Source organism: Asterias rubens, chromosome 7 (genome assembly GCF_902459465.1).
Source record: "Asterias rubens chromosome 7, eAstRub1.3, whole genome shotgun sequence".
Lineage (NCBI taxonomy): Eukaryota > Metazoa > Echinodermata > Asteroidea > Forcipulatida > Asteriidae > Asterias > Asterias rubens.
In genome coordinates, this window is record NC_047068.1 from 12,569,081 (window position 1) to 12,591,872 (window position 22,792).

The window sequence follows — 22,792 nt, forward strand, 5'->3', positions numbered from 1 at the left end:
TGGAAAGTCAATTGGACAATTTTGGAAGGGCACCAAGGCCAACATGTAACTCAAGGCCTGAAACATGGAGTTATTGTAAATAATGGTAAAAATAATCATACGCATGGAAATATTTGTGTTCGATTTGTAACCAATTGTGGTCTGCTGAAATACTATTCAGTCTTTAAAAGTGTATGAAAAACACATTTGGAAAACCCCTCGCGTTTATTCTTCCACTTCGATTGAAAGACAACTCGGGCTGAAATGTGAAATGTGCACCGGACACCATTTCAGCAAACTTTGTTTATGTAGTACAGACAATCACGACTGCATGTTATCAATAACATTAATAAAATGGCGCCCCATGGTGTGTGTTCACGTTTCAGTACAGGAGCACAGGTTCCTATTTTGCGCCGTTGTCGTTCTGTAATATTTGACCCGATATACGTTTGCAATTCATTGGATAGTGTGACTAACTTTTGCGACTTTCATTGCTTTCTTGTTCTTGATTAATATTGAATTATTGAAGCCAATGTTGCTTAATGGAAATCTGATCGGTTTAGTGCTCGCTTTGCTGAGCAAATTGTTTACAGAATGGTTTATTCAGGATTCTTTAGAATAACAAGCATCATTGTTCAACAGTCTTAAAACTTACTGATTATGAAGTAGGTCCCTAGCTATTTTTTCGTTTAAATATTTTCCTCTGAAATTAGGTCATAATTATTCGAGAACACTCTATCTTAAAACCTCAAAACCAAATTGCACATACAACACCTGTTTTTAGACAAGAAGGACAAGAAGTAACTATAAATACTAAATAGTGAACTTGCTGCATGGTACAATGTATAACATCTCTTCTGAGGGAATGTAATTGGCTCTGAAAAGAGCCGGTTTGGTCTCTACGTTTCGAACAGTATACTGCTCATCTTCATGACCCATGTTTACATTCATGTTCGTGAGTGTGTATTATTTTGCTCATTGTTCAGTCTCCTGACTTATTGGGAGGAACTCAGTAAAAGTAAAACAAACAAAAAAGAGAAAAAAAAGTTATCACTCCAAAAAAAATGGGAAGAATTTAAATGTTAATACAAAGGATCGTAATTTTGGGGACAAAATATAAAACTTTTATATTTGAATTTTAAATTATTGGGATTTGTTTTAAAATAATCTTTAACTGGATTTCTCTCTTACTACAAATCATTGGATTCAATTTTAAATCCCTCACATTTCACAGGTTTGTTATTTCACGGATGATCAAATGAACGCTTGTCTGCAACAATTTGTTTCCTTTCTATACCATTTCTGTATAAAACCTTAAGGTATTCATCTGTTTAGAGAGCCTCTGACTCCAGTGACTATAATCAGTACCTGTTGCACTGAAAATGGGACATTGTTACCCTGTTTATACCTGTCTTCAAAGTGGGTACAATTGGACCCGGATCTTTCTGAGTGTTGTGACCCCATCCATTGAAAACAACTTTACAAAATCAGAAATGTTTTCCAACAATCCCGGACTACACATACAAAAGGGTTTTTTGTGTATTGTGTCAAGTGCTAGAGGTGTTTTGTCTGGAATTGTAAGTTAAAGCCCAATTGTGTCTGACGTCTGGAATGGATTCGTTATAGGTTGCGGACCTTTTTTTCCTATTGTAGCGTCACATGCCAGCCCAAGTTTCTGTCAACCGAGTTTGGAAATTACTATGGAAAGCCATAAATGCAAACCAAAAACATATCTGCTGTTCCTAACAATGTTACACATTATTCAAACATTGCGGGGGCAGACCGGGTCGACCCATCAGGGAAGCTAATCGAATTGTAACGCACCATTCTACGGTATTCAATGACATTTGAAACACAATAATCTTTACTTTAACATTTGACAAAATTGTTCAATGTCAATTTGAATGTAACGATACTGACAACCTCATCATGGGTATTTGTATTTGTTTCATTTCTGACCAAACATGTTCTCTTCAAAATGAACACAAAAGAGGTGTTCCTGCACATAATAATTGCACGAACACCAATTTCTATGGGGAAAACTTTACTCATGAATCACTTTTCAGATTATACCATTCAATTTCAAATCTGCTACTTTTGAGTACACAATCATTTCAAACACAGGACGCAAGATCTACTATGTCCTGATAGACCTCCCCCATCCAGAAATAATGGTTTGAAGACTTCACAGTTTCTTGATGACTTTGCGAACTTTCTAATATGCGTGAACTCGCTAGCCGGCAAAGTCGTCCTGTTGGGAGACTTCAACATTCATGTCGATTGCCCGGGGAAAACAGACGTCACCCGTTTTCTGGAAACTGCTGAGAGTGCTGGTTTTCAACAATAATGTTCATGAGGCAACCCATATATGTGGCCATACACTGGACTTGTTCCTGTCTCGACCTGAAGACAATCTCATCATGGACTGTACAGTTGGTGTTAGGCTTTCAGATCACCATGTTGTTGATTTTCAGCTCATGCTGGACAAAGCAGAAACCCAAAACAAGTTACTACTAATCGGAACTTTCGCACAATATTGATACAGCCAACTTTCAGAAAGAGTTGAAATTGAAGTTTAACGACATTATAGCTGGAGTTGATAATATCGATTGTCTGACGGAGGCATTTGAAGAGTGCACAATCAATTCCTTGGACAATTTTGCCCATGTCTCTATGAAAACTCGTAAGACAAGAATTAGACAACCCTGGTATAACTCAAACATACACGAAGCTCGCAGAATTCGACGAAAGTGTGAAAAGAAGTGGCGCAAGACTCGTCTAGAAGTTCATCACCAGCTTTATATTGAACAAAACAGAACAGTCAATATTGCAGGATAGAGGAAGCTAAAAAGCAGCATATTTCGGAAAAGCTGCAATCTGCTTCTGATACAAAGACTGTGTTTAAAATTGTTAATGGGCTCTTGAATAATACAAGTAAAGTGTTACCCGCATATGAGTGTGCACAAGATTTAAGTAATGACTTTACAGTGTATTGCCAAGAGAAGGTTGCTAACATTTATTCTAGTATGAAACATGTTCAATCAAGTGTAACGTGTGGTAATTCCCACAATGTTTGTGTAGCATGTAAACTACCTGAATTCAGTCAAGTGTCTGAAGAAGATGTTATTAAGCTTGTTAACAAAGCTGCCACAAAAAGTTGTATATTGGATCCTGTACCCACTTGGTTTCTTAAAGATGTTTCCCTATTTCTACCGGTTTTAACAGGCATCATAAATAAGTCTCTCACTACAGGCATTTTCCCAAGTATTCTAAAGCATACTGTACTCAACCCTCTCATTAAGAAGCGGTCACTGAATCCAGACGAACTCAAGAACTATCGTCCTGTCGCTAACACCAAGTTTTTATCTAAGCTCATAGAGAAACATGTGGTCAACAACACAATTTAATTTTGAGTCCTCCTTCGGCCCATGTTATTTTCCCATTGGGGGACAACCCCTTTCAAACCCACAACGTGTGATTGCAATTCCTGCAGTCTATAACCACCTAACCACAATGGATTCTGATTGTTTCTTCGTGACACTCTCTCTGTCAAAAACAGACTGGAAACTTCCCCCTTTTAGCACTATAGGACATACTCACGTCTTTCGTCTAGACGAGTTGAAATAACAGTTATATTTTGTCAGCACCAGCACTTAAAATCACTGGACACTATTGGTAGCCTAACTACCCAAAATAATTGTTGAGAGCTGTTGATAGTATAAAACATTGTGAGAAACGGCTCCCGTCTGAAGTAACGTATAGTTTTTGAGAAAGGTGTAGTTTCTCACTCGTATAATAAAATACTTCATAGCTGAAGCCTTTTATTATGCATCTAAAAGCACACAAAGTAGTGTAACAAGTGTTTTTTTCTTCTTTCATTACTCTCTTGCAAATTCAATGACCAGTTGAGCCCAAATTTACACAGGATTTTTTTAATGCATATGTTGGGATTACACCAAGTGAGAATACTGGTATTTGACAATATTACCAAACGTGTACAGTGCCTGTAGGAGGAAACGCTTTGGAACCACATATGTTCTTCACACGCTCTCTGCTCTCTCAAATACAGACGGGGACAGGGGATTTCCCTTTTTAGTACAAGGAAATACTAACGTCTTATACGTTCAGAGACGGGGATCTGAATCCGGGGTCCCAACATTTGTCTTCGTCAATGAGCAAACAAACGTCATTCGGTCAAAAGACAATCATTGAAACAATTCTTTTCTCAGGGCATTATATGTATCCGGGTATCAGGTGAATTGAATTGCTAAGAGGGGCTACCCCGTTACTTCAGTGACAAACTTTGTTTGTATTGACTGAAAACTTTTGTGGGTATTTTTTTGTATTGACCAAATACTTTGGGTATTGTGGTCCGAAATCCTGTTCTTTGTATTGTCACAGACTTTATATGCGCTCAAGGATGTTGTATACGCACAATTCGTAGAAGTGGTTTTACGTGTAATTGCGTCGTTTTTTCAGTAAATCACCCGGCCCCAAATTTCATTGAATTTTTTAAGCGGTGACTTTTTCTTAGGACAGAAAAGTGTAAACTTGTTTATCACAATCACTTTAAAAGGATGGTACACGTTTGAAAATCAGTCTTGAGTTTAATATATTACATACAAACTTTCGGTAAGAAGCATAACAAATAAAAGTAGTGTGGTAATGTAAAAAATTTATAAGTTGTTTTGCCCCAAAATAAGTACATAAGGACATAAGTATTGCGCCGGATTTTTGACGATGAAAACGCGATCACCTTTTAAAATGAAATGTTCACAGGTTATTTTTTAATGAATGTAGGCCTACCCCTACATTTTATATGGGATTTCATTTATTTTTAGTAACAATTGTTTTGTGTGTGTGCATTGTTTAAACCCGTTTATTGTTAATTCCTATTTTTAATTAACTTTGTAAAACCTTTGTAAATTTGAATGGTGTCGATCTTTTGATTACGTTTTGATTTAAACAAAAATAAAATAAAATAAACCACTTATAATAAATAGTAATACTTGTTTAAAAGAAATCATAAAATGGTTCCCAAAACCAAAGTCATGCTTTGCCTTTAACGAGTTCGGTGAGTGAATAATCTTCGGAACTCCTCGAGTAGAAGTTTTCCAAACAGACAAACCAGAAATATTCTGCTGCTGAAAAAAAAAAAAAAGTCCCATTACTGAAAAATGGAAACACAAAATATATCTTTTATTTTCTGGTTAAAATAAAAAATAGTTTACTTTCAAGCAGTGCAAGTCTGACTGGTGCCTATTTTCACTCACAACAATAAAAAATAACCGGAAAATTATTCCCAATTTCCGGGCAATTGGAAATAAAAACGTCCTGTATTGTTACCGTTAAAATAATTTTGGATAGCCAGCGGAACTTTTTTTTCAAGCGAGACCCCGGAAATTATTTTTTAGTAAGACCTAGGCCTATGCATGCCTCTATCCTTCTGGATTCAGAACACTGAATTTCCAGCGAGTCCTATCCAGTTCCATCCACTGAAACACACCCAAAGAAAAAACTTGTAATGCATTAAAAATACACCAATTGTATTGTCGTTCATGAATATGTATGACTAGAGAGAGTCCAGCTTCTACCTCCATGGCTTGACTAACTAGTGTTGTGATCATTCATGCAGACAAAACATCCCGGATCTTTTGATGAAAAAAAGTGAAGTAGCCAAGGATTGCTTTCATTCTTGACGCTTTTACTGTGGGAGCGAGACGTGTCAATTTTCTGGGTCCAAACAGAGGCAGTTTTAACCCGTATTATGTAAGTTTGCAAAAGTTTCTTGCTTGAAAGTATACCAGCTGCAGTCCAACTTAATTTTGTATTTTTCTAACACAAACTATAAGCGTAGCAGCAACATACAGGTTCTGTTGTTATTTTGCATAACACTGTAAATACAAAAAATCCGTACAATTTACGGTGCATTACCTGGCAGCTAGGGTGCGAGGTAAAGTGCAGTAAATTCCACAGTGGAAGTTCTGTAAATTGTGCCTTGAATGGGTAGTATGCAAACTTTCACCGTGAAATTTACGGCACTTTACCTGGCACCCTATTATAGCTGCCAGGTAAATCACCGTAAATGTTACGGATTTTTTGTATACATTGTACGCTTTTACAGAGCAGTCGGGCGTTCACTTTGGCATGCGAAATCGGTGCCCTTCAACCTTTACAAGTTAGTTGGTGCGTGCATTATTAAAGGCAGTGGACACTATTGGTAATTATTCAAAATAATTCTTAGTATAAAACCTACTTGGCGACGAGTAATGGGGAGAGGTTGATGGTTTAAAACATTGTGAGAAACGGCACCCTCTGGAAATGCCATAGTTTCGAGAAAAAAAGTAATTTTCCATGAATTTGATTTCGAGACCTCAGATTTAGAACTTGAGGTCCCGAAATCAAACATCTAAACGCACACAACTTTGTGTGCCAAGGGTGTTTTTTTTCTTTCATTATTATCTCGCAAGTTCGATGACCGATTGAGCTCAATTTTTCACAGGTTTGTTATTTTATGCATATGTTGAGATACACCAACTGTGAAGGCTAGGCTTTGACAATTACCAATAGTGTTCACTACCTTTAAAGGAGAAAAAATAATATACTTAATACTTAATATAGTTGTAACCCATGAAATGAACCCAATTTCGCGTTTTTGTTTTAGAAATCGCCGAAACTCCGGAGCGATGTCCATCACTCAGGAAGAATAATCCCTACAGGAATACAAATATGCCAAGCGTTACCGCAGTAACGCTTCTCATATTCAAATTTTGGCGAATAAAAATTGATATATCTGTCCGTAACCGTAGTGAAATGTTTCTCAAAAATGCATTATACTATCCAAGGCTGCTGTACTTCTAACTTCTTTTAAAGGAACACGTTGCCTTGGATCGGTCGAGTTGGTCTATAAAAAGCGTTTGTAACCGTTTGTTATAAAATGCATATATGGTTGGAAAGATGTTTTAAAAGTAGAATACAATGATCCACACAAGCATTGCTCAAAATTGCACGGTTTCCCTTTTACCTCGTCGATTAACACGGTCGGCCATTTATGGGAGTCAAATTTTTGACTCCCATAAATGGCCGACCGTGTTAGTTCGCACAGTAAAAGGAAAACCACGCAATTTCGAGGCAAACTTGTGTGGATCATTGTATTCTACTTTTAAAACATCTTTCCAACCATATATGCATTTTATTAAAAAAAACCGGTTACAAACACTTTTGATAGACCAACTCGTCCGATCCAAGGCAACGTGTTCCATTAAGTAAAAATGATGGCAATAGTAACTTAAAAGTTACTATTGCCACAGTCTTTTAGAGTAATTACCAAACGTATATACCATAAGAGAAGGATGGAGCGAGAGAGAGTAATGTTTCCGTATTCCTTCCACAGATACTATCACATCCGCCTTACAGACACTGAGAGGAGGTACAGCTAAACATTATTCTTAGCAAGACAGTGTGTTCTACGTTTGAAGATTAATTTCATCATGCCGAAGGTGAAGCGAGTCGCCGTGATCGGAGGAGGAGTCAGCGGGCTTCTCTCGCTCAAGTCATGCCTGGAGTGCGGCCTGGAACCGGTCTGCTTCGAACGGGGTGACAAAGCAGGTTAGTTGTCGTGAAATAATTAATATAATAGGGAAGTCTCATTGAACTTTCACTGCATTTTACGTCATACCCGAGGTCGATTCTCGGTCCAGACTGTTATTTTGTCAATGGTGTGTTTGTGTCAATGTATCTAAAAAGTTCGTTTAAATCCGTGGTATCCTCTATATGTTTAGCTGTATGACAACCCTACCAGGCGAACGCCCCCCCCCTCCCTCCAACTGATGTCCGGCGCCCTACATCCACTTCAAATCTGTGCTATTAAAAGTTAACAGAGTAAAAAACACAATTTTGTTAAGCATTCATGTAGTAATTTCAATGCTTTCAAATCAGCTGTGGTTGTATTTAATTGTGCAGAATAGCCCCTAAAATGGTTGCTGCCCACCCAATCAACCCCCTCCACCCAACCCACCACCATGCTCCACAACTGCCAAGAACCATGCCGTCCACTAACAAATACAATTTTAATTCAATTCAACCCATTGTTGAGTTAAAGATGGAATACATTCACTCAAATAACATCTTTCTTATCAGGAGGCGTATGGGCGACTCCAGAAATGGACAGTTTTGATGATTACAACGGAGGTTCAATCTACAAATGTCTCATCACAAACTCCAGCAAAGAAATGATGGCCATAAGCGATTTCCCTTTCCCCAAGGAGTTTCCTCCGTACCTCACCCCAAAACATCTCATTACCTACTACCGAGACTTCATCAAACACAATGGCCTTGAGAAGCGCATCCGACTCGCTACGGAAGTAGTGGAAGTGACACCGAGCGAAGACCACGAGGCTACGGGGCGATGGGTGGTCACCTCACGGCCGAGGGATCAAAACGAGGGGGTCGGTGTCACCGTAGAGGTTTTCGATGCCGTGATTGTCAGCACCGGGCTCTACAACGAGGCTTTCATCCCTCGGTATCCAGGCATGGATGAATTTAAGGGGAAGATTGTGCATAGTTGTAAATTCAAGAGCGGTGAACAGTTTGCTGGCAAAACAGTCTTGGTTGTAGGTAAGTCAAACATTTTGTTTACTCATCTGATGTACGAACAATGACCAATGGCGTTACCCGAGGGGTTCGGGTTCAGAACCCTTGCCCTCTTATGCCCCCAACCCCCCCCCCCCCTCCCCCCCAAAAAAAAAAAAAAAAAAAAATAATGCACAATGAATAGTTCAACCAACACACCCCAAAAAGCGTGAGGAAAAGTAATATATTATTTTCCCCCATTTTTGCTACTCTTTCAGGGTCCTCACATTCTGCAGGGGATGTGGCTGTAGACACGAGCCGCCATGCCAGTCAGGTAAGGTTATAATAGTAGACTGACAATGACTAGAGCAAGCTAGTCGAAACGTTGAGACCAATTCAGAACTGACTCCGCGGCAGTACAGTTAATTACGATCCTATAAGCTTTAGTAGTAGTCCAGTCTAATTTCTATACCATCCGCCCTGGTAATAGTTAAAAAGCAGGACAGTTCTTTTCAGAACTGAGAAGTCTCCCGAACCTCCGATTATCTACTCCGCGGCAGTAGAATAAAGCAAGACAGTTCCCTAAAAACAACTCTACCTGGCAAGTAGATACACACATGGTGTTACCGCAAACCAAATATACAATAGTAAAATGGTCCCTTAGTCTTTACCCCTTGTCTTTGTCGGCGAAGAATATAGGCAGGCACTGGTTTTACAGACCCATTGATTTCTGTCGTTGGATGCAATGATTTCATTGAATGAACGTGCAGTGACGTTTGCTATCCATCGTGTTGTGATTGGGCTGCTCCGAAGTGACGTGTACAACTTTTCGAACAACTGAAATAATTTATAATGGGAGAAGTCTTTCATGGCAATGTCTGTGTAAAGCGGCGCTCAACATAGACCGTGCATGCTTCCGCCATCTTGGTCATGTTCCTCGTATCCAATAACAGTAATGGATGCTATATTAATTGTACAAACAGGAATCGGACTATTTCTTCTTCCAGCCTCGGTTTGGTTACATTAATTTGAATGGGCGAAAATAAAAGCGGCCGCACCATGATACTAAAGTTCCCTTATGTCATTGTTGCAGGTGTATCTGAGTATGCGAGACGGCTCGTGGGTCGTCGGGAGATTCGGCCCCAAGGGTGTCCCAACAGACTCCTTTGTCAACCGTCGCTGGCGTGGCATGGTCCCCGAGGCCGTCACCCGCAAGATTGCCAAGTCTATCATCGAGGACCGTTTCGACATCGACAACCTCGGCATGAGGTGCAAGAGAGAGCTGTTCAACGGTTACCTGATGGTGAATGACGAGATACACTGCCGTATCGTGTGCGGTGCGATCAAGTGCAAGCCGGGGATTGAGCGGTTCACGCCCGGGGGAGTCGTGTTCGAGGACGGCACCAGGGTCGAGGGGTTGGACGCCGTGGTCTTCGCGACCGGGTACGATTTCAAGTTCCCGTTCTTTAAGGAAAAGATCATTGGTGGTGAGTGATGGATTTTTAACTTTCTGGGGTGTTTCTTTTTAGTAGGACGTCTGTCCACAGTCGGTCTTTCATCGTACACATTGTCTTCATAATATCTTGTGGTCGTCTGATTTTGTAATTGACATAATCTGAAAATATATAATTGTTGGAGCATCACAGGCCGCCTTGGATCATCCTCAGACCAATTTATTATATTATTTGCATTCAAACGAGTGACGAGTGACAAGTGACAATTGCGTAGAAGTTCCAATAGGGATCGGGTTTCTCCGTTCAACGGCAAAGTTCCTCGCATTGCAATTACAGTTGAGCTTCTAATGATTGCTTGCATGCTGTTTTCTTGTATCAATGCTGCCAAATATATAATAATAACAACAACAACAAAGATGAACCAGTTTGTTTCACTCGTTTTGCATCACGTATAATGTGGTTCACACACAGGGGTAGAAAATACTGCAAATGAAACCCACAGCTACGATAGTAGACAAAGACATACGAAACTTTACTACTTTTCAAAAATAAGAAGTCACATTTTTTTTGCACAAGTTGAAAAGCACCACAAAATCAAAAAGTAAAGATTATGTCACGACAATTATTACACAAGAAACAACGCCCAAGGATTTAAGAATAAAACATTACTTGGGTTTGAATTTTTTTTCAAAATGACAACAGTCTGCATGCTTTAACATTAAAACAAAACTTCTCTTTTTTTTTTACAGAGAGCGTCGAAGATTCGGAGTTGTACATGCACGTTTGGCCCGCCCGTCGTACGCACCCAACGCTTGCAGCAGTCGGGTACCTGGCAACATCCGGAGCACAGAGCCCGGTATTTGAGCTACAGTCCCGTTGGGCTGCTCAGGTCTTCCTCGGTAACGTCCAGTTACCAGACGTCGAAGAACGACTCACTGATGTCAAGAGAAGGAAAGATATGTTTTTTGAGAAATTTGGAAGGCATCGCATATTTGTAAGTATTTATAATCGTTCAAAAATTGTAAAAACATTGGAATAAAAATGTTTAGACTTAGTTTGATATAGAAAATATTATTAGCTGTTGGCAAACAACTTACAAACCACAAGAACCTATGGTATAGATGAAGAAAAAAGAGTTATTAAATGGCTTGACGTTTGGACCCTATATAGCAGAGTCTTTCTCGAAGGCTCGAAGTAAATAGGTGCTTTTAACCCAGCAAGCCAACAGATACCAACTACCTTCAAGTGTTCCATCTCGTATTCATTTTTTATAAACCACGTTTCATGCACAGGCCTGGAGTTTCATCTTTCAGAAGGCAGGGTCAATTTCGTTTAGCTTCTTAGGGCACTTCCATTAAACAATATTGAAGCCTAAAAGATAAACTTCTGCGGACACCAATGCCTTCAAAGGGCCTCCGTTTATACTGTTCTTTTCTTCATATGTTAAATGTTGTCCTTGTTTTCTTATATTGTAGTATACACCTGTTCCATACTCGGACGAAATCGCAGAGAAGATCGGAGCCAAGCCCAACTTCACCAAACTCCTCCTGACGGACCCCAAACTAGCGCTCCGTTGCTTCTTCGGGCCAGCCTACCCACCCAACTACCGACTGAACGGACCCTATCCCTGGAAGGGGGCCCGAGAGGCCATCATGAACGGCTGGGAGAATACCACGTACCCGACTAAAACCAGGACAGTGGCCAAGCCCTCAAAGAGCAGTGCACTGACCCTGTTCGGTGGTGCTGGCCGATTGATGGGAGTCATTTTCGCAGTTGTGTTGCTGAGTTTGCTCTTAGTTATTGTTTAAAGACACTTGGGTGGATTTCATAAAGAGCTGAGATTGATCTTAGAACTGCAAATAGAGCATAGTTTCTAAAAAAAATGTGACGTCACTATACACACTACAGACAACTCATCCGATGAATCTTAGTGCTTTGTGAAATCGAGCCCTGGACACGATTTGTGATGTCAAAATACCAGTATTCTCACTTGGTGTATCCCAATATAATATGCATAAAATAACTGTGAAAATAAGCCTGTGAACATTTGGACTCGAATTAATTGGTCATCGGAGTTGCATGAGAATAATGAAAGAAAGAAAAAACACCCTTGTTGCATTAATTTGTGTGTTTTCAGATTCATGATGGAAGGCTTCAGCTGATGTCCGTTATTATATTTGAGTGAGAAATTACCTCTTTCTCAAAAACTACGTTTCTTCAGAGGGAGCCGTTTCTAGCAATTTGTTTATATTTGTTATACTATCAACAGCTCTCCGTTGCTTGTTACCAAGTAAGTTTCTATGCTAACAACTATTTTGAGTAATTACCAATAGTCTCCAGTGCATTTAATAATAAAAGGTGTTTGACTTGGAAATTCATTAATTTTTCTTTCGGAGTAACACACCTCTGTGGGTAGTGTTTTATTTCATTTTCTCCTATAGGCAGCCCAACTTTTGTTTTGTATGTTGCTCCTTCGTTTTTGTCAAAATTTTCGGTGTTCATATTTTTATATTTTTATACTTAAAATGTGTTTTACTAAATGTCTGTAGGCCTAAGTATTATGGTATGCGTGAATAAAGTATTTAATTAATTAATGTTTAATCTCTAAAAACACATTTTCCATGGCGACCAAGGGTTGAATTACAGGACAATGTAGTGAGTAAAATATTTGAAAAAGTGATATAATACAAAATGGAGATATCAAAATTAATCGTTACACAAATGTTATACACATTTTTGTAATGTTAAAAAAATGATCAAAATGCAATGTAAGAATAATTTACTAATTTTTCTTTTTGCTTTTGTACATTTGTGTTAAACGTAGTTCTGAAATTCTGGTTCTTCCCTTATTTCTTGTTCAAAGGTGAACATCAACAAACGTATAAGTAAGGCCTTCATTGTGGAGCAAGGCATTAAGCATCTTTCCGTTATTAGTGTGAAAATTAAATCAAGTTTTGATTGAGATTATCTCATCTAGCGGAAATGGACTGGCCATAATCATGCAGCCGTTCGGGTGGGGGGGGGGATTAAACGATTATTTTACAAATACTTATAGAGTGGGGGTCAGCCACAAGGACAAAACCCTGAAATGTGCATCTGTTTCAGACATACATTTTGAAAGTAAGTTTTTGCACTATTTTTAGACAAAGTTGAATTTAAAGTTATGTTCTGAACATAATAATTTTATGTTGCAGTAGAAGGACTCCTAAAGTACAATTGCTGTTCTTTATTATTATGTTATTTCAGATGTGTAAATAAATAATAATTATATATACACTGTTGCTTTTATGCCAGTTTTTGTCTCTGTGACGTACACATACACATACAGATATATATATTTTCAAATAATTGATTAATGGTTCAATGTCCCAAGAGGGCGATTTTGTTTCATTTGTCTTGTCCATTACGTCATGATAATGTTTAGAGATGACAACAGTGCACAATTTCATATGAGAAGAAATATTGCTAAAATTTTCTGCCGAGCAAAAAAAAGCAGGATACCAGTCAGATATTGTACATGTGATATGACGTTTTGGCTGGTTACCCTATTCTGGTAAGCATGTTGTGCTTGGCTACAATGGTACTTGTATATAAGCAGCTATAGAAATTGGCCTATGGTCAACTCCAAAAGATGTGTCGGTCGGAGAAATACAATCTTTGACCAAGGTTCATTATAATTTGTATAGTTATAAGTTATAAGAATTAGGTACTTTCCATCCAATGAAAGTGTTTACATTAATTGTCGAACTAAACAATACATGCAATATTCGCTTAGTATGATTGTGTTTACTTGACATTGTTTGTTTTCCTGCAATCGAATTATGGTAGGCATTATAACAAAACGGATGTCGAACGCTGTGACGGGGTTCATGGGTTGAGCACAAACCCGGGGCTGGGGGCGAACTATGATCAAAACATGTCCAAACTAAGAAAACTATGTTTTATTATTATGAATGGAGTGAACATGACAGCATAATGATTGTCAACAACATCATGTATTTTTATGTGCAAAGTCATCTGTTTATGTAAAAGAGTGAAAACCAACAGTTTTGTCCGCCATAGGCCCCACCACTCTTGCAAAGGGCCGCTATAATGGCGGACAAACAGACGGGTAGCCCTACTTTCAACTCGATTTAGAGTGAAAGTCGCTCCAATTTCAAAAAGAGTGACCGTACAGATTGACTTTCACTCTCAAAAGAGCAAAAATGACACCACTCGGACAAGAGAGTTAAATTTTACTATTTTACATGTGTAGCCAAAGTTTCATCAAAACAGTGTTACACTCTTTAGGAAAGTTTTCTTCATAATAATCTTTTTCCATTGATGATCACTCTCTGGACACCTAGGCCTCTAGCCCTGGTAAGTAGGACGTATAGTGCCACCACACTATTCAACTGAGGAGTCCAACCTGGGCCCAATTTCATAGACCTGCTTACCAGATTAAGGATAGCAGCCAAACTACCTTCACACATACAGTTTGTAACTGGTATCTGGTGTCGCATGCAATTATGTCCTCTATGCAACTATCCGGAGGCGGTATTGTATATGCAATAATGTCTGCCGGAGGGTTTTGCATATGCAATCGTGTCCGCCCGGACGCTGCTGCATAATGCAATTGTGTCCGCATATGCAGTTGTGTCCGCCTTCGTGCAAAATCGTCCTTGCAGTAAATTAAACGCCCTTGGTCGACGGAACACGTTCACCATTTGTTTTTACAAGCTAAGTGGATGTCATGAATTACATGGGAAATGTTCGGCCGTTCATAAAATACGTGAATATTCATGCTGCATATAGACCAATCCGACGAAACAACATTGGTAGCGCCCTCAATTGAAACTTACCAACTGCGGTGTCTTTTGAAGACACCGCATCAAATGACATCAAACACTTGCGTGCCCGGTGCGCGTCGAATTGGTCTAGGTACAGTCAGTCATTTACATGTCCACCGGACGGTTTTGGCATAGCCCCGGACACGATTTCATACTTATGCAAAAATGTCCGGAGCGGACAGTATTGCATGGCGGACACAATTGCATCTGACACCGGCTCATTTCTGCTTAGCAGACCCAAATATTGAATACAAATTTGATAAAACAATTGGCCCCTATGAATGATTTTCTCAGTTGTTGGCTTAATATATATTCCAATACAAACAAAATCCACAAACTTAGCTGATATCCATGACCAAGATACTTAAAGGGCCAAGCTACTTAAAAGGCATCAGTGCAGTTCCTACTACATGACTCCCCATGGACCAAGAATCTGCCTCAATTTGAGTGTATACAAATATAATATGTATTTAACAGACCAAACTGCAATACTATACACAAATTCAGTGATTCTAGGTAGAGAAAAAATATTTGGCATTAATTTTTATTTCAGTCTTATTTGTTTACCATTATTAAATCCACACAGAAAGACAATGCCCAAAAGACTTTTGTCATTATGACAAGTCAATACAAATTGCTAATAACAATTATTGAAAATAAAATTTGAGTAAATTACATAGCCCTACACTTGAATATATCTTTTAATAGTTCCCAACATCCAAAGGCAGTGTGACCCTTTATTTTTTCAAGTCAGTCCTGTGCTGACCTTTCTGTTTAAAGCAATTGGACCCTTTCGGTACAGAAAAAGTTCACAGATTTACAAATAACTTACAGGGTTTACAGAAGGTAATGGTGAAAGACTTCTCTTGAAATATTATTCCATGAAATGCTTTACTTTTTGAGAAAACAGTAAAACAATATCAATTCTCGTTAACGAGAATTACGGATTTATTTTAAGCACATGTCATGACACGGTGAAACGTGCGGAAACAAGTATGGGTTTTCCCGTTATTTTCTCCCGACTCCGATGACCGATAAGCCCAAATTTTCACAGGTTTGTTATTTGATATAGAAGTTGTGATACACGAAGTGTGGCCCTTGGACAATACTGTTTACCGAAAGGGTCCAATGGCTTTAACACAGGATGCATATTCAACACTCTATAAAGTACAATTTAGACTAAATATTAAAATGCTTAATTAGTACTTTCCATTCACAGTCTCAACAACCATCTTGAAAAAAATAAAATAGTTAACTATCATAAGGTGACTTTTTTTTTCTTGATAAAACCTTTTCCATTCTTGTCTAATGATAAGTGGTTTATTGCCACACCCGTTTTGAGTTAATTTAATTTTACATGTCAATATTTTTAAATGTCAAAGTGTGGCTCCATTAATAGAATTCTACTCTATTTAATTTCAATTTGTATTATTTTGTAAATGTAAAATTGTTGTAAATCGGCCTTCGTGCTGCGAGGACAATTTTTTAATAAACCATTTTTTTATCTATCAATCTATCTTTAAAAAAAAAAAAAATTCCCCACATGTAGTGTGTGAGACTTCACACATACCACTTTTCCCCCAATACCAGTTTGGGTATTTCAGCTAATCTGTATTTCAGTCACTGATTATCAACCAAATGGTGTAAAAACATTCGCTATTAATTACATTTCTAAAAAAAACCTACAAACTTCTGAGACTTGGCAACTTGTCTAGAGTGAGAACCAATCCCTCTAATTTCCTCATCTCCTATAGGTCACTCCGCACTGAAGTGTTTAGACTTAGAATGCCTGACCCTGTGAATAAGCAGTTGTTGTTATGACCTATACATCTACTGACCCCAGTCCTTTGCAATCCTCCACCTCGTTTGAGGATTGAAGAACAAATTTCATCCTAAATCCTTCAAAACTCCAGCCCAACCTCCAGCCTGATTGTGATCAATTCACCACTGCACATAATAACTCCATAGAACTCTCGGTATGGGGTAGATGGTATACCCCAAAATTGCCCTCAAATATTTCCTACCAAACATGAACCACTTTGACAAGTGACCATCGTGTGTTTTATAACTAAATGCACTGTACACATTAAAGCTGTATCAAGTATGCAGACAGGGAGGGAGGGAGGGAGGCCCCACCCCTTCCCCATGACTCTTGGTTCATATCTTATGAGATGATCTTTACCAATCCAATGTATGTTAAACTTACATCAGGGTCAACAAATATTATTTGTGTTTTACCCCTACACTAATATTGAAATATTACCGAAAAACTACCTCCCTGAAAAAATAAAAAATTCAAATATTGGTGCCTTATTTCAGAGAAAGAGTATTAATACCATACAAAATATATTCAAAAAGCATCAAAAAGTTATCACAATAAAATAGGCCTAAATATGTTTTTTGTAATATTTCTATACTATATATTATTTTTTCTCCTAAAGGCACTTTGAGCACTCTTTGGCTATGTGCACATAAAAAGCTTTGTTAAATACTATTAAAAAGAAAACTTTTAAGAAAAAATTCTCTCGACCATGGTCAAGTATCTTAAGCCACGCTCCCATTGGACTTACCGCCGCAAAATGCAAACAGTCTGTAACTTACCGGGGTGGTAAATTACGGCTGAACAGAACAGGCCGATTCGAGTCGCGTTAACTTAACAATGCCGCAAATGCGATTGCACCATTCCGGTAACTGAACAATACTGTCACGTGATTTCCGTTATCTGGTCAGGAATGGTGACCCTGGTGACCTAGCATGTAACTTACACTCCCTGGTATAAGTTACCAGACCAAAAAGTCCAATTCGAACGCGGCTGTAGACCAGATCCATGTTTCCTTTGTCGGTGTGTGCTCTATTTTTAGGAGGGGGCACCTCAAGATGAATTACTTTGGCAAATCTAACAAATAGAATTTCAGATAACAATTTAAAAACAATTTACAGTTTTGTTTAGAGTATGGAGCTTCCTTTCACTAAAGAAAAAAAGAGTCTAAATAGTTCTAGGCTTTATCATAGACATATGGTAAAATTTCAGTGAGCATTTATCATTAACTATTTTTATTATTATTAATATTTATTTGGCCATTCTGCGAATCTGATTGGAGGATTAGCGCGTACTTGAAGATAAAAAACAATACAGGTGTCCCCGTTGTTAGATTATTACCTATTTTTTGAAAGTGTCATCATAGGATGGGGGTGGAGCTGACGGTTCCTTTGCCTCAATGTCGGGTTGCTCAGGATATGGTGCTCTGTGGAAATAACAAAGAAAGCCATTGAGCGAGGAATGTGGTAAAATGAAAGGAAAAACAGCAATTTCAGCAATTATACACACATCAACTACATGTATCAAGGTGAGATGGGGAAGTTTTTAAAGAGTGGGTAGTTTTGTGGACAAGCAGTCAAGCAAATCAGACTCAAGCTCTTGTGTTTCTGATGAGCAGAGTGTGGGTTCGAGTCCCAGTCTTAACACTTAAGAAAGTCACTATAGGCCAGCCACTTTGCTTTATCCTTCAGATGGGACAAAGAGTCAATAAGTCATTAATGTGTGTAGACTCGTGGACAAGTCGTTAATGGTCTGCCAGGGTGAGATAGTCGAGTTGTGGCGGTGCCCTCGCTAGATCACTGCTCTCGCACATACTGCAGGTTTCCGGGACTGTAGTCGTAAGAGCAGTAGTCTCGCGGGGCCACAGCAGTCTTGCGAGAAAACTCTGGACAGACTTGTCTACAAGTCTAATTTGTGTGAGTGATGGCTGTAAAACAATTAATACGCAGCACCTTAAACCTTAACATGATCTCTTTCAGATGTGAAAAAGTAGGCTCTGTAATAGCGATGCGCATAGCATCCAAAAATAGTTACAATTATTAAAAGTAAAATATTATTATTGGAAGATTTATTATCATGGTCATTCAACCCTTAATTCATAATGCAAAAGAATTATTAGAGTCCTGAATAGACAAAAAATAACAGTAATTATGGAAGTTATCAGTTATATGAAAGCAAGCTTCAAAATGATCATTCTATAACACAATTATTAAAAAGATTTTGTTTCAAAATGTTGGTAGTTATCAATCATTAATGTTGTTTGTTCTTGTAGAAAGAAGATTCCTAACAAAAACCTTTGATTTAGGCCTATAACGCAGACTATGTCATATTTTTAAACAAGTTTACAACAAAATTGTTTTGCAGTTTACATAGGAAATTGAGTGTTCCCCCTTCTCCCCTCAAAATAGTAGTATAAATAATTTTTGTATCTGGTAGTTTACATGGTCTGACTGGGTGTGTATGGACAATATTCTTAAATCCGTGTACATTGTTTCTTTTGCAATATTTGTCACTTTTTGAATTTTTTTTTGTGATTTTTAAACTTGTGCGAGTAATGATTTTTTTTTTTTTTTTTTTTAGAGTAATAAAGTTTCTTATGTCTTATAAAGTCTACTATTTAATTAAACAGAATCTTTGCATGGTGCAAGATATTCCTTTCTTCTATTCCGATCCCATTTTTGTAAATTAAACTTACTGAGTTGGGTAGGGAGCTCCAGCTTGCGGATACTGTACTGGGGGAACTTGAGGATACTGTGCAGGAGGAACTTGAGGATACTGTGCAGGAGGAACTTGCGGATACTGTACTGCAGGAACTTCCGGATACTCTTGAGGTTGTACTTGCCAACCTTGTGGTTGTCCTTGATGAACAGGCGGCCCCTGGTAGCTATTTCCTGCCCCGGGGCCATAAACGCCAGTTGGCCCCACCGCTGGCGGATGGACCATAGCCGACTGTGTCCCTGACGAGTTAAATCCAAGAGTTCTGAACCTAGCTGATTGTTGTGTCACATTTTTCATCTCCTTTTCCTGCTTCTGCCACCGCATGAAAAATATGCCAGTGAAAATGGCACAGATGACACCAATAACGAACATGATGGCACCTGGGGCTACTAAAACAGTGCCCCGGCCACCAAACAATATGGCCCCCCCGGCTAGTCCGAAGAACAAGGCGAACATACAAAGGCCCGTTCCCAAGATCATGGAAGGCTTCCCGGCATTACGAGTCTGGGGTACGTGTATGGGAGGAAGGGCACCTTGGGGTGGGGCACCTTGGAATGGGGCAGCTTGGGGTGGGGCACCTTGGGGTGGGGCACCTTGGGGTGGGGCTCCTTGGGGTGGGGCACCTTGGGGTGGGGCACCTTGGGGTGGGGCACCTTGGGGTGGGGCACCTTGGGGTGGGGCTCCTTGGGGTGGGGCACCTTGGAATGGGGCACCTTTGGGTGGGGCACCTTGGGGTGGGGCACCTTGGAATGGGGCACCTTGGGGTGGGGCACCTTGGGGTGGGGCTCCTTGGGGTGGGGCACCTTGGGGTGGGGCACCTTGGGGCGTCATATCCGTCTGGAGTTTCTTAGTGGTTGAATGAACAAAGTTGAGTAGGCCTACATCAAATGTTCACCGACACTCTACAAGAAGGCCTGAAGTAGCTTCAAAAGAGAGAAAAACATGATCATCATTGCAATAGAATCTCATCATAATAACATTTATTAATTGTGTGGTACAGTGTCTAAATGCAGCAACAGAACTTCATCAGGCTGCCATCATCTCTGTCAACTGCCCTGTAATAGAGTATCACTGCATTACTTTTCCAATATACAAAACTTGCACCAGTAGTTAAATCTGATGCCTTTTTTGTTTAAAGGCAGTGGACACTATTGATAATTACTCAAAATAATTATTAGCAGAAAACCTTTCTTGGTGATGAGTAATGGTGAGAGGTTGATAGTTTAAAACATTGTGAGCAACGGCTCCCTTTGAAGTGCCATAGTTTTCAAGAAAGAAGTAACTTTCCACAAATTTGATTTCGAGACCTCAGATTTAGAACTTGAGGTCTTGAAATCAACCATCTAAACGCACACAACTTTGTGTGACATGGGTGTTCTTTCTTTCATTATTATCTCGCAAGTTCGATGACCGATTGAGCCGATTGAGGTTTGTTATTTTATGCATGTTGAGACACACCAACAAATTAATATGCATTATGCTGGAACCACTGACTGGGTACAATCAGAAGGCAGACAGATTGAATTACAGGTAATAACTGTTGGGGGCACAATTCTTGTTCTAAATGGTCTGCTGAACAGATGTTCCCTGGACCCCCACAAACTGAAATGATTAAAGCATTGAAAATTTACACACTATGTGAAGATTAAATGTATTCAAGATCAAAGGATGCAAGTTCTTTTTGCACATTGTAGAGTCAGAAGGATCTGTTTGTGCACATTCGGGTCCCCCAAAAAAAGAAGGAGATGAAGAACTCAACGTCTCAAGTGGTTCAATAACTGGAGGACAATCACATTGTGTAGCTCTAGACTATTTTTTAGAGTCTAGAAATGAACTACTTTTTTTTTAAATCCGTCATTATCGGTCATGTCTAGTTGCAATATTAACCCTCCTCCCAACGGCGAAGCCTCGGCTATGCCGCTGGGGGGAGGGTTACGTTTTTTTAAAAATCGCAACCAGGTCATGTCCGTACTACACTGCGACCAATATTGACAAATTTTGAAACAACGAGCCTTTCTCATACAGCTAACAACAATGGCTTTATATTATAGTCTAGTCATGGAGGAATTGGTCTAGCTAGTCTAGTTATAAATAAGTTAGTTACGAGTAGACTAAGATTAAGAAGAGATTAGAATTAAGATTAAACAACTACTACAACCCAAGAATAGAACAACAATTTGCAAATAAAACTATAGTTGTGATAACGTAATCCTCCTCCCGCAAGCTTCAGGCTTCGCCGTCGGGGTTACGTTATAAAAAATAAAATAAATTAATGTAATGGTAATGTATACTATTGTCCACACAAACTGTGGTGATTTTACATGTTATTGTAATAGCGCCCTCTCTTGGCAGACTTTAGACGGTTAAAACATGGCTACCTAGTTACAGACATGTAGCAGTTCATGAATAAATATAATCAAAGAATAATCCTTGCCATCCGTGTAATCTCAAATCAAAACATGGTGTCAGAAGTGAAGATTTCTCCTGTCAAGACAGTATAGCTGAAGATTGATAGAAGGTGAGCCATAAATCAGCCATAAAACTCAAGAATTGATGATATAAAAAGACATTGAAAAAAAACGTTGTAACGTTTCTTGTCGAACTGATCTCATACGTTGGGGGACGGGCTTTGCTCCTCCTGTTGTCTAGCTATTACAGGCTTTATAATAGGGGTATGTACCTGACAGAGATCAATAATACTCATCAATAAAAGGACAATCTTGAACACTAAAATGGCACATCTACCCCATCTATCACAACCTCCGGCATTGGATCTGACTGGCAACCTTGCCGAGAATTGGAAACGGTTCAAGCAGCGATATACATTGTATAATATAGCTTCAGAATTAACTGAGAAAGATGATAAGACTCAGACATCAACTCTCCTTCATATCATAGGGGAGGCAGCCCTCGACATCTACAACACATTTATTTTTGAATCGGAAGATGATAGTATGAAACAAGATGTTGTGCTAAAGAAGTTTGAGGAATACTGCATGCCGAAGCGCAATATCACATTTGAACGCCACAGATTCTTTACCAGAGATCAGCAACCAGGAGAAACCATTGATCAGTATGCTACGGAACTCCGTACCCGCAGTAAATCTTGTGAATTCGGCGAGCTTAAAGATTCGCTAATCAGAGATCGCATCATTTGTGGAATTCCAGAGGATAGCTTAAGAGAGAGACTCTTAAGGGGAGATAACCTCACTCTGGAAAAAGTCATGCAGCTATGCAGAGCAGCAGAAACCACAAAGCTACAAGCAAAAGAGCTAGCTCCATCCGGCAAGCCAGTAGTAGATGCAGTACGAGCAAAAGATCGAAGATCGAATGGCAAAGGAAATTTCTCCAAAAAGTCTCCACATGCTTTGAATAAGGGTAACAAGACATGTTATCGATGTGCCCAAACACACGAGTATGGT

The 22,792-nt window shown here is 39.1% G+C and overlaps 3 protein-coding genes across 3 annotated transcripts; 1 reads left to right on the forward strand and 2 right to left on the reverse strand.

The window, feature by feature from the left end:
* The first annotated feature begins 5,618 nt into the window (after positions 1-5,618).
* LOC117292205 (dimethylaniline monooxygenase [N-oxide-forming] 5-like) lies at positions 5,619-11,999 on the forward strand. The gene is made up of 7 exons (XM_033774168.1): positions 5,619-5,748; positions 7,373-7,587; positions 8,119-8,595; positions 8,829-8,884; positions 9,644-10,037; positions 10,754-10,998; positions 11,480-11,999. Exons 2-7 carry the CDS (start codon positions 7,470-7,472, stop codon positions 11,810-11,812), a joined length of 1,623 nt encoding a protein of 540 aa, XP_033630059.1. The 5' UTR covers positions 5,619-5,748; positions 7,373-7,469; the 3' UTR covers positions 11,813-11,999.
* Positions 12,000-16,447: 4,448 nt separating this feature from the next.
* Positions 16,448-19,949, reverse strand: LOC117293055. The gene is made up of 3 exons (XM_033775268.1): positions 19,348-19,949; positions 17,994-18,078; positions 16,448-17,729 (listed from the first exon to the last, which is right to left on the reverse strand). The coding sequence occupies exons 1-3, from the start codon at positions 19,556-19,558 to the stop codon at positions 17,552-17,554; spliced, it is 474 nt and encodes a 157-aa protein (XP_033631159.1). The 5' UTR covers positions 19,559-19,949; the 3' UTR covers positions 16,448-17,551.
* LOC117292428 (proline-rich proteoglycan 2-like) lies at positions 19,639-20,201 on the reverse strand. Its single transcript, XM_033774459.1, has 2 exons — positions 19,904-20,201; positions 19,639-19,682 (listed from the first exon to the last, which is right to left on the reverse strand). Exons 1-2 carry the CDS (start codon positions 20,199-20,201, stop codon positions 19,639-19,641), a joined length of 342 nt encoding a protein of 113 aa, XP_033630350.1.
* Positions 20,202-22,792: the final 2,591 nt, after the last annotated feature.

What these genes read in the sequence shown, in the direction of transcription:
- LOC117292428 (XM_033774459.1), bottom strand. Translation starts at nt 20,201, where the DNA reads ATGACGCCCCAAGGTGCCCCACCCCAAGGTGCCCCACCCCAAGGAGCC. An exon ending in CCAAGGTGCCCCACCCCAAG is followed by an intron (nt 19,683 to 19,903) that starts GTGCCCTTCCTC and finishes ATGCGGTGGCAG; the next exon opens with AAGCAGGAAAAGGAGATGAA.
- LOC117292205 (XM_033774168.1), top strand. Translation starts at nt 7,470, where the DNA reads ATGCCGAAGGTGAAGCGAGTCGCCGTGATCGGAGGAGGAGTCAGCGGG. An exon ending in CGAACGGGGTGACAAAGCAG is followed by an intron (nt 7,588 to 8,118) that starts GTTAGTTGTCGT and finishes CTTTCTTATCAG; the next exon opens with GAGGCGTATGGGCGACTCCA. An exon ending in CAAAACAGTCTTGGTTGTAG is followed by an intron (nt 8,596 to 8,828) that starts GTAAGTCAAACA and finishes CTACTCTTTCAG; the next exon opens with GGTCCTCACATTCTGCAGGG.
- LOC117293055 (XM_033775268.1), bottom strand. Translation starts at nt 19,558, where the DNA reads ATGGCCCCGGGGCAGGAAATAGCTACCAGGGGCCGCCTGTTCATCAAG. An exon ending in GGAGCTCCCTACCCAACTCA is followed by an intron (nt 18,079 to 19,347) that starts GTAAGTTTAATT and finishes TTATTTCCACAG; the next exon opens with AGCACCATATCCTGAGCAAC. An exon ending in ATGACACTTTCAAAAAATAG is followed by an intron (nt 17,730 to 17,993) that starts GTAATAATCTAA and finishes TCTATTTGTTAG; the next exon opens with ATTTGCCAAAGTAATTCATC.